Source organism: Peromyscus eremicus, chromosome 1 (assembly GCF_949786415.1).
Source record: "Peromyscus eremicus chromosome 1, PerEre_H2_v1, whole genome shotgun sequence".
Classification (NCBI taxonomy): domain Eukaryota; kingdom Metazoa; phylum Chordata; class Mammalia; order Rodentia; family Cricetidae; genus Peromyscus; species Peromyscus eremicus.
In genome coordinates this window covers 97,442,828-97,454,717 of record NC_081416.1, presented here as the reverse complement: position 1 = coordinate 97,454,717, position 11,890 = coordinate 97,442,828, and the positions used below count along the sequence as shown (strand labels likewise).

Genomic DNA, 11,890 nt, shown 5'->3' with positions numbered 1-11,890 from the left:
AGATATTTTATGTGTGCTTTAAAGATCAAACCCTCAGAGAATTCTAATAGAGGGGAGGATTAAGACAGAAGAGAATAGTGTATAGAGTCATGCTATAATGAAATGCTAAGGGAGGAAATAAGATGTGAAACATGAATGCTTTTACTAGGAATAAAAGAAGCATACAGAGGGGAAAAATAGTGCATAGAGAAGTTAAAATAAAGATGAGATTGAGAAACAGAGAAGGATTTAAATTGAGAGATGGAACAAAGAGAGATGTGAATTCTTAGTAAAGAGGAAAAGATGTAGACTAAGGATAGGAGTGACAGAGGACCTTACAGGGTAAAAACAGTAAAAGGGAGTGAAAAGAAGACCCAGCTATTTGCATACAGTAGTGATTCAGCTGGCCCTGAAGATTTCATCAAAGGTTACTAAAGACTCTTCAAGAACTGCCAAAGAAAAACAGCCTGGGGGATGCTCCATCTGATCATTATGGAGACCATCAGACTTGCCTGGAAAGAGGGACAAACAGGCCCCGAGAAATGAGGGGCTGCCGTGCAACACATGAAGTCTCACAAAGTTCCACACTCAGAACATAGCCAGAGGACTAGACAGGCGCGATAAAGTGCTTGCTTAGAGGTGACCATCTACTTGGAGTGAAGCCTGGATTCTGGTTACCAAGCAGGATGATTTTGTAAATGGACATGGATTCTACCTTTCAAGGATTTCAAGAGATCATAATCTGAAAACTAGCTTATTTGTAATCGTGGACCCCATGCAACAATTACTCATCCCCCAACAGAAATGGGGCAGAAAGAGCAGGGAGACTACCTGGTTGTATGGCTCTGACTCCTCCTACACTTGGAGTTCACAGACCAGCTCTTTGGATTGTATTTCTCTCTCTGTCTCTCGGTCTCTGTTTTTCTCTCTCAAATATGTATGTGAGCAAACTCCACTATTCCTTACCTCAAAAATGTCCTATTTATTTTCTGTGGACTTGAGAAGAGATTTTCTTTCCCTTGGTTGACAATTTTCAATACATACAAAGAAGATAATGGAGGTATTTGATGGTTTTCAAGAATCTTTGAGAGAGCCTAATATTTAATCATTTATTTTCATTCATTTATTGTTTTCTTTCTTCACCAACCATATGAAAATGCTTGTATATTTTATCCTTTATTGTGTTTAACTTTTAATATTTTCAGAAAGGTATATATACATATACTTATATGCATCTTTCTGAAAATACTTATGCAATATTTAATTAACTACATTTATTTATAAGAAGAAAGATTCCAGCATGTGGAAGCAATGTACCAAAGAGTTTTAAACTACTTCTAGCATTTGGAAAAGGGCTGCTTGGAATGGGTAGATGGGCCAGGCAAAGAGAAACAGATGTGGGGAGACATTATAAGGAAATTGGAAAAGGCATTTTCTAGAAACTTTGTATCAGGAAGTATTTTAATGAGATCCAGGGATGCAAATTTGGCTGGATTAGAGGGACCAAATGGAAGAGTAATTGCGTAAGTTATTAGAGATGTAAAGGCAGGTAGGTAGGTGTAGTGTCATGGACTTTGAGAGCTCTGATAGTGGAATTTATGACTCTCTTCTAAGTACATTGGAAGCTCTTAAAGTACATTTTGTTTGTGATTAATAAGGCAGATGTCTAGAAAAAATAGTTTATTCTATCTTCGGAATGAAAAAATGTACTGAAAGAGTTGTAGATGTGGAAAAAATGATACAAGGTGTCTGACATAAGAGAGCCACACTATTTATTAGCTAAAAGAATAGAAAGAAAGGAAGCTGAGCATGGTGGTACATGCCTGTAATTCCAGCATTCATAAGGGTGAGGCAGGAGCATCACAAGTTCAAGACCAACCCCTGCTACATAGTGAAACTTTGTTCAAATCCGCTCCCCCACCAAAAAAGAATGGGAAGAAAAGATAAACTTCTCATATATTTCAGATGTAAATTTGGAAAGGAGTTAAATGTTGCTTGAATGAACAGAGTTTCCAATATTGGTTCCCAGATTTTTAGTATGTTAAGAGAATCTGAAAATAAAATTTGTATAAATTTTTATATATCTTATTCTTTGCTCTTTGCTTCCTTAAAATTAGGTTTATAAAAATTGTGTATTTTTGACATTCAAAAGCATTAAATATTAATAATGTGTGTGTGTAATGAACAAGTGTGTCCACAAATATGTCTATCGTGACATATAGTTCATTATAAACACAGTGGATTAAGGGCATGGTAAAGTATATGTATACCAATAGAAGGGAAGTCATTACATTTTTCTAGGAAGCTGAAGAGCAAAGTAGAACAAAAGCTACCCAGGCACTATTTGCTAGCCTGATTCTTTTCTCTGTTCTTGTCATGTACTTATAAAGCCATTTGCTTGTCTCATCTGAAACTATCTTTTCAATTTAGGAGCTGTGAGCTAAGTGGGAGAGACCAGATTCATCCAGTGGTGAGATCACCAAGATGAACTCAAATGCTTCATATAAAAATCACCATAGTTTCATTCTGACAGGCATCCCAGGGATGCCAGACAAGAACCCCTGGATGGCCTTTCCCCTGGGATTTCTCTACACACTCACCCTCCTTGGAAACGGCACCATCCTAGCAGTTGTCAAGGTGGAACAGAGCCTCCATGAGCCTATGTACTACTTCCTCTGCATCTTGGCTCTGACTGATGTTAGTCTCTCCATGTCCACCTTGCCTTCCATGCTCAGCATCTTCTGGTTCAATGCTCCTGAGATTCCCTTTGATGCATGCATCACACAGATGTTTTTCATTCATGGATTTGGAGTGGTAGAATCTGGAGTCCTAGTATCCATGGCGTTTGACAGATTTGTGGCCATCCGAGACCCTCTGCGTTATGTTTCCATCCTCACTCATGGCCTTATTGGAAAGATTGGACTAGTTGTCTTTGCCCGAGCAGTCTGTGTGGTCTTTCCTGTGCCCTTTCTTATAAAGAGGCTGCCCTTCTGTCGTTCCAATGTTTTATCTCACTCATACTGTCTTCACCAAGATGCAATGAGGTTAGCTTGTGCCAGCACCCGTGTCAACAGCCTCTATGGCCTCATCGTGGTCATCCTCACATTGGGGCTTGATGCTCTCATCATTCTCTTTTCCTACATACTCATCCTGAAGACAGTGCTGGGCATTGCCTCCAGAGCCGAGAGGCTCAAAGCCCTCAACACCTGCCTCTCTCACATCTGTGCTGTGCTTCTCTTTTACATTCCTCTCATTGGTGCCACCATGATCCACAGATTTGGGAAACATTTATCACCAGTCATACACATGCTCATGGCCAATATCTACCTTCTCCTCCCCCCTGTGCTAAACCCCATTGTCTATAGTGTCAAGACCAAGCAGATACGTAGACGGATCATCCAAGTGTTTCAAGGGAGAAAGAACAGAGCCTAGTAGGATTGAGTCATATACCAGTACAGAATAAGTAGACAGTGGAAAAACCATGAGTTTCACATTTACTAATTATGGTAAAATCAGTTTTACACATCCATTAAAATACAAGGTCAAGAAAGGTTTGTGCAGATAAAATACAGGTAATTCTTGTTCTGTATTATATTTTGGAGTATAGACATTTGATATGTGGTATCATAAAATCCAATTTAATTGAGAAAGGTACTTTTTCTTCTTGAAAAGTAGAGATGAACATAAGCTATGACAATTGTTTAGTTACATAATATAAACATGCATTCTTATAATGTTAAGAATTATTTTAATTGAGCCAGGTGGTGGTGGTACACGACTTTAATCCCAGCACTTGGATCCCTGTGGGTTCTAGGTCAGCCTGATCTACAGAGTGAGTTCCAGGACAGGCTCCAAAGCTACACAGAGAAACCCTGTCTTGAAAAACCTAAAAAAAAAAAAATTATTTTAAAGTTGCCCATCAGTTAGTTGTCTGTATTCTTGAAAGTAACTTCTATTAAGCTAATTGGTTCTCCAACTAATTAAAAATTATTTTATTTACTTATCAATTAAGTAGTAATTACATCAAGAAAGATCCAATAAGTTCTATAGTAATTCTGGAGAAATGGGCATGTAAAGTACTTTTTTGTCTTGGGACCAGCCCCCAAGAAAAGGCTAGTCAATTCCAAGAGGTCAGCCCTAAACACATATGAGCGAATGATCTCAGCACCCTGTATTTATAAACTTACATACATATATGTGTAATAATTATAATTAAAGAACAAGAGGCTATGAATTTGAGGAGTGGGAGGGACACAGGAGGAATTGGAGGAAGGAGAGGAAAAAAGGAGAATGATGTAAATACAGTACTCATATTTGAAATTCCCAGAGAAAAGAAAACTGTTACATGATCAAACTACATTTCTCTATGTCAAGGTATCTATTGAGTGAAGGGTTTCTATGATGTAACTAAATCAGATATATGTGTGGCTCTTTATACATGCCTTCTTCTAGTGGTATCACTTCTTTTCACACACTTAGGGCAGTAATGTATGTCTCACCTTTTTTCTCTTGACCCAATGAAAATGAACAATTTTTCTGCATACTATATAATCCCTAGTCTTTGTATGGGGCAAGCAAAATTTCTCAATACAAGTGTTTTTATTGTCTGAGAATTTCATACTTGCATATAATATGTTTTGAAGGAAATTTACACTTCATCCTCCCATTTAAAATCTTCTCTATATCCACTACCACTTTTCCCTCCCAATCTCATGTGGTCATTTTTTAAAACCACTGAAACCACTTAATATTGCTAGTATGTACATTGGTGTAGGGACATATACTGGAGAATGCATATCCTATCAGGGGCTGCATCCCTGAAGAAAACCAACTCTCTCTCCCTCCCATAGCCACCAGATTGACAAAAGTTCTCCAGCTGGGGAGAAAGGGACTTGATGAGCCCCTCTTTCATCCATGCTTGGATTTTGCTAGTTTGATCTTGTGTAGATCTTGTGCATGCAGTCATACAACTTCGAATTGTATGCAATAGTCCTGTCATGTCTGGAAAACACTGTTTTGAAGCAGCCATCCAATGCTTTCGGCTCTTATAGGCTTTCTGCCACTTCTGAGATAATCCACGAGTCTTGAGGGGAAGAGGAATGATAAATATGTCCCATTTAGGGCCAACCACTCCACAACTCTTGGTTCTCTGCACACTGACCAGTTGTGAGTCTCTGCATTAATCACCATCTACTGCAAAAAGAAAATTCTTTGATGAGGGTTGAGAGATGCACTAATCTATTGGTGTAAAGATAAGTACGTTGGAGAAAATGTAACACTATGTCCATTTAGCAGAATAATAGTAATTGGTTCTCCCCTAGAGTCCACGAACTATTCAGCCACTGGTTCTTGGCCTGTTTAACAGAACTAGAAATGAGTTCTGTTTTGTGGAGCAGGCCTTCTAAATCAATTAGAAAGTGGGTTGTTACTCCTATAACATTTGTGCCACTATTACACCAGTGGATCTACCTTGCCAGGTCAGTTGTTATTACAGCTTGCAGTGTTCACATCTGAGTCGGGCTGTTGATGACTGTTCTGGGGAACAGAGTAGTGTGCATAGCACCTTCCAGCACGTGAAAGCTAGCCAGTAGGGACAAAGCTTCTGGGTCAGTACCAGGCGGACTTCTCTGTGCCCTATAATTCAAGTATGTCGTGTCTTCATCAATAGGGTCTTCCTATTAAGCTCTGGAGGGCAACCAAGAACAACAATAACACTTTGTAACATTCTGGATATCTGTGGGACTCCAACAACTCAAAAAAGAGATAAGCACTAGGTGGCACTAGGCTTTTAGTTTGATAGTCTATGGTGCCTGGGAAAGGCATCTCTCCTTCAATTCATTATAAGGTAACTCCATTTAAACTATTGTTATATGAATATGTATTTTATGAAGTTTCTAAAGTAGTAGGTCTCTGTGGCTTTTCCAAAGGACTTCAATGTTAGTTATCCCTTCTTAGCCCTTTCCTCTATCTTGCCTTCTCATCCCTCACTCCCTTAACTTATCCTGCTCAATTATTACTCTTTCTCCATTAGTATCATTTGTGATGTATCTTTTTCCTCCTTTTAAATCACCTTCCTGGACCTTTACTTGTTCCCTGATGTTTATGGATATTCCAGTTTAAAACACACAAATCTAAAGGTTCCATACTAAGATACACATGAAAGAGAACATGTAGCATTTATATTTCTGGGTCTGTGTTACATCAGTCAATATAATGTTCCATCTGTTCATATGCACATTTCATAATTTATTTTTATTTATAGTTGAATGCGTTTCCATAATATATATGTATCACATTTTCATAATTCATTCATCAATTGGTTGATATCTAGGCTGTTCCATTTCCTGTTATTGTGAATAAACTAACAGTGAATAGAGACATTGAGCAAGTATCTCTAGTATAAGGTAGAATTATTGGGGTTTATGTCCAGGAGTTGTATAGTTGTATCATATGGAAGATCCATTCACAGCTCTTTGAGGAAGCTCCACATTGATATCCATAGTAGCTGTTCCAGTTTGTACTCCTCCCAACAGTAAACAAGTTTTCTATTTTCTCCACATCCAAGAGAGCATTTGCTATCATTTTTTCAAATCCTAGCCCTTCTCCCTAGGGTGTGATGAAATCTCAAAGCAGTTATTTTGAATTCCTCTGATGGCTAAGGACATTGCACTTGTAGAATCCAGGCAACTATAAAGCAGCTGTTGGTGGGGAGGAGGAAGAAACACCTGAACATAAACAACTTAGCCATTTCTAGTTCTTCTTTTGAGACTTCTGTCTTGTTCCATGCTTCGTTTCTTGATTGGGTTGTTTGTTTTTCTGGGTGGTCTAGGTTTCTGAGTTCTTTAGACAGTAAAGTTTATTTATTTATTTATTTATTTATTTATTTATTTATTTATTTATTTATTTAATTCTGTAGGCTGCTTCTTTATGCAGCTGATGGTGTCCTTTGCAGTACAGAAGCTTTTAGTTTTATGATGCTACATTTGTCAATCATTGGTCTTAATTTCTGCACTACTGGAGCTCTAGTCAGAAAGTTCTTATGTGTGCCTATGTTTAAAAAATATATTAGTTTTTGTGTCTATAAGTTGAAAGATGTTCTACCTTCTCCTCTAACAGATTAAGGGTATCAAGATTTAGGTGGGAGTCCTTGACCCATTTGGAATTGAGCTTTGTACAGGGTCAGAGATAGCTTCATTCCTCTCCATGATGCTATCAAGACTGACTAACATCATTAATCTTTTCTTTTGTGTGTACTTTGGGCTCTTTGTCAAAAATCAAGTGGTATAGAAGTGTGGGCTCATGTCTGGATTCTCAATTCTACACCATTGATCAATATGTGTGTTTTTATACCACTACCATGCCATGTTTTATAACTATGGCTTGTAGTATAACTTGAAATCAGGAATGGTGATGCCTCCAGTAGCACTTTATAGTTCAGGATTGTTTTGGCTATCCTGGGCCTTTTGTGTTTCCAGATGAATCTTAATTACTGTTTCAATTTCTGTGAAGAATAACATTGGAATTGCAATGAATATGTAGATTGCTTTTGATAGGCTGGCTATCTTTACAATGAGGGACAAGGAGTTAGACAGGTTCCCTGGAAGGTAGACAGATTGGGAGGGGCCATGATGAGGTAATAAAGGTGCTAAACTTCCAATGTGGCCAGCTCCTTCCTTACCATCCAGACTTGAGACAAAAGCCTGACAGCTTAAAATAAAGGCCTTGTAGGCTCTTGTCTCCCATCAGCAAGACCCCTGCTGATGGACAGGCTTGATAGGTTCAAGGCTGGATCAGAACAAGTTACACAGCAGTTATAGGCCAATCAATCATCCTATCTTTCTTCAAACTGACCAACCAGATATTAGGAGAGGAAAACTTTTCAGAGACTGAAAAAAAACCCAGCCCTTGAGAAGAGACTGGATGTTTTGGCTCCAGGAGTCTGCTTTGTGGAGGGTCTTTATGGCTGTGTGTCTGCTGCATGTGTGTGTTTCTTCATCCCAAGTAAACACCTTCTCCTGATGAGTCTATCTGCTTCTGTTTATGGTGTTTGAGATTTCTCCATTGCTGCCTGTTACAAGTGAGATTTTTCCTGCCTTTTAGATCTTTGGCAGAGAAAATGAATCCACTCAAGATCCCTAGACTGCATCAACAGTATTAATTCCAGCAATCTATGAACACTGGAGTCTCTCCACCTTCTGGCTTAAAAAATGTCAACTACTCACCCCCACCATAGGCATTCACCTCATCTGGGAGGCACTCTAGAGCTTCCTTGTGGTTGGGGACACAGGTGAGCCATCCCTGATGGCATGAGAGCAGTAGAGTTGACCCTACCCCTCCCTCATATACCCCCTATAGCAATTGAGAGAGAGGGGCCTGTGCCTTGCCTGGGCAAAACAGTAGAGCTGGCTTTGGTGATATGAGTGAGGGAGACTGGGGTCTGAGGGTTGGAGAGCAGGAGAACTGCCTGCTCCTTGCTGTAGGCTGGCTGCACTAGGTGAGCTAGCTGAAACAGTGCTGGAGAGCTCATCTGGCCAGTGACAATGAGAGAAAGCTAGCAAGCTGACCAACCCAGCTACCACCCAGGCTCAGAACCAAGGCTATAAGTTGGCCCACCCCAACATCCACCGAATCTATGAACTGTTGGAGTATGTGAAGAAGATGAACCTACAAATCCAAAACAGAGGGATCTCCATGACACAGGAAAACAACAAGATACCCAAGAGGAGAGCTCATTACTTGTGGTATAGCAGGATCCAGAGGCCTTGAATCAGACCGATAACTCATAGCAATGAACACTTACAAGTAAAGGTGTATAGACTAAAGGGTTTACTGTATGACCCCCTGGGCCACACTACAGCTTCCATGACAAGATTATTCTTTTTTTTTTTTTTTTGTTCTTTGTTTTGTTTAGTTTTTGGTTTTTCTTTTATATTTGGTTTTGTTTTGGGGGGAGGTTGCAAGGGCAGAGGGCAGATGCCAGGGGACAGGGAGATAAGTGGGATCAGAATGCATGATATGAAATCTACAAAGAATCAATACAAGTAAAAAAAATATCAACTACTATCTTATTTTTCACACATTCATTCAACTGTGCGTGCTAGGCAAGTGCTCCTCCACCTCTGAGTTACATGCTCAGACCATCACATAATACTTCTTTGACTTTGAGATAGGATCTCACTGTGTAGCTCTGGATAGCCTACAGGCTATGTGAACTCACAGAGATCCTCATTTGTTCAGAGAGAACTTTACAATGTCATGAGAAATACTTGATGGATAGAGGCCATCATGAATCTCCAGGAGGAACTGAGGAACTGAAGTGAATTTGAGAGATCAGTTATATTACTAGTCTGAACAGTTGTTAAGCAAGGCTAGATGCACTGATGACAAGACTCTAACTTTGGGTTCTCTGGCTCCCTAGCTCTACAATTTCTGTTGCACATCATCTACAACATGCACACATCATGATGGCAGCAAAACCAGAGGGTTGAGAATGCAATGGGAAAACACCTTGAAAAGACTCTCTCCGGGTACCTGGCACATACAGGCTTTCCATCGAACCCTTTGTTTTCTTTCAGGATGAACTCTACAGTATCACACTGGTGGGTAGGTATCCTCTGAGACCAGAAGAAACAAGCCCTGTTAACTCACTAGGCATCTGACTCATCCTGAAGTCTGGGAAGCTCCAGATGGAACACAGAGAAAAGTCAGTACTCTGGAGGAATTATAGTGTTCAGCTGCTGGGCAGAGGCCAAGGGACATTGGGTATCCAGGGAAAGGTAAGATGGTAGATAATGGAGAGGAGAGATCCCAGTGGGAGGTCTTTGAAAAGGACAATACTTGACTCCCCATTGTTTTCTTTGTTCTCCCGTGGTGCTGCTCACTGCTTCTGGGAAGGATCCTGAATAAATCTTATTTCTTTTGGGTGAAAAAATGTGCATCACCATACACAGATAATTAGAGAAAGTTAAGTAAACAAAACTCTGGCGTGTAGGCAACTGAGAGAGGAAGTTGAGCTGACACTGTCTCTAGAGCATGACCACCCTGGAAAGGAGGATTCAAGTCCTCTGCCAAAGTGTGGAGGTTGGCCAGATTTGGAAGGTACTGCTAACACCAAAGGCTTCTGCTGGAAGTGATGGGAGATTGGAGGAGATGGCAGAGTGAACAGGAATATAAAACTCTTTGTGTTTAAAGCAGAAAGAAGAAGGGAGAAGTCCAACTTTGGGATAATGGAGAGAGGGTTTTTAAGACAAAGAGGAGCTATGTGAAAAGACTATGCAGTGCAGGCTGAGTGTCAGTGTGTTTGGGTGGTGGGGAGAGGCACTGGGACAGGCACACCGAGTTATTGGCAGCAAGGCTGCATTCAGATGAGATATGCAGTTCACTTTCACCTTCAATGAAATGTAAAATCTGATAAATCAAGGAGGAAGTTACTGACGCTAAAAGGAATCACAAGGGTGGCAAGAGATCATGCATAGAGGACATTGATGATCTTCACAAGAAAAAAAACTTCCTAATAGGTTGAGTGAGATAAAAACTTTAAAGAAAAATGATCAAATCAAATGTTTGTTCTTGGAAAAGGCCTGTAATACATGCAACCTTCTGCGAGTATTGATTAACAGGAAAAGTAGTAACTTCAGAAGATCATAGAAAGTATGACGAGGTGAGGTTGTCAGGGCTGGAGAGAGGAAGAGCGGGCAGGGCATAAGCACACCATGCCCTCAGCAAAAAGGTGGGTTTCTGTCGGGCACCCAGGAGAGGAAGGTCTTGGGTCAAAGATGAATGGGGCAGTTGGAATTCTGGATCTCTGAGATTCTCCTCAGATCTACAGGTAGTGATGCTGAGCCTTGACTTTGAGGCACCCAGGGAAGATACAGCAGCTAGAGTATCCTGAGTTGTTTGGACTGCTTTCATCTGTTCTCACCTGTCCTTTTACTGAAGTTGTCTCACCCCTGTGGCTACACACACAGCAAGGTTCCTATGATGCATCATGTGGGGCTTATCATGACCTTCAGGCTCTGCTATTATACAGCCTTTTCCCTTTGTGGTTTGTTTGTTTCAAAGCTTCGTAATTTGCACCGAGATTTCACACATTTGGTTTTGCAGATAATTCCTTAAGACTCTGCTCAAGGTGGCTGTAGGCATCTGGGTGTCAGGTCAATTAGTGTTTAACTGTCCAGGAACGACACAGAAATGGCAAGTGTGTGTCATACAGTTAGGACAGAGGACCAGGTGAATGTTTTTCTAGTGCTTAGACAACAGAGAAAATGCTGTCTGTGGCACATGGGATTCAAAGAAGAGATGCCGACTGGTCTGATCTATACAATTACTCAGGGAGGGACCAGACACCCAGAAGAGAAACTAAAGAGGGGATCATTGAGACATTGTCCAAGGATAAAAATATGTCAGATTAGCCTGGAAGCCCGTTACTGACTAGCGGTCACAGGATTTTGTGGCTAGTCAGCCTAGTCTCAGAGCTTGTCAAATAAGAGCTCTTCATTTGAAGATTCCTGGAAATTTAAGGAATTAATTCCTAGGTTATATTTGTCTACTATTAAGTGAACATAAGCCATGCCATTGTTGTGGTAACCTACTAGGCTGAGTCTTTCGTGATGTATTATTTAGATAAGGGGTTTGAAGAAAGACGTTAAATTGGTCTTAATGTAGTATTGTCCATATTTGGGATATTGTATCTAGTTATGGGCTAATGTGGAATACTATTGAGTATAATAGGATAAATAGTGAAAGTGCCAATTTAACTACCATGCAGAGTCTTATCATACCCACTTCCAAACCATCCTTTCGTCTCTGGAAGAATTTTTACACAGCAGCAGCACCAAATAACAGTTCTAAACTTCTAAACCTTGTTATCAGAAATGAGCTGTAAGTAGATGGACAAGTACCCTTTCCACTA

General features: G+C 40.2%; 1 protein-coding gene across 1 annotated transcript; it reads left to right on the top strand.

Moving 5' to 3' along the window:
• The first annotated feature begins 2,463 nt into the window (after nucleotides 1-2,463).
• On the top strand, nucleotides 2,464-3,411 carry LOC131901772 (olfactory receptor 51H1-like). The gene has a single exon (XM_059252851.1). It carries the CDS (start codon nucleotides 2,464-2,466, stop codon nucleotides 3,409-3,411), a length of 948 nt encoding a protein of 315 aa, XP_059108834.1.
• The last annotated feature ends 8,479 nt before the right edge of the window (nucleotides 3,412-11,890 follow it).

What these genes read in the sequence shown, in the direction of transcription:
- LOC131901772 (XM_059252851.1), top strand. Translation starts at nt 2,464, where the DNA reads ATGAACTCAAATGCTTCATATAAAAATCACCATAGTTTCATTCTGACA.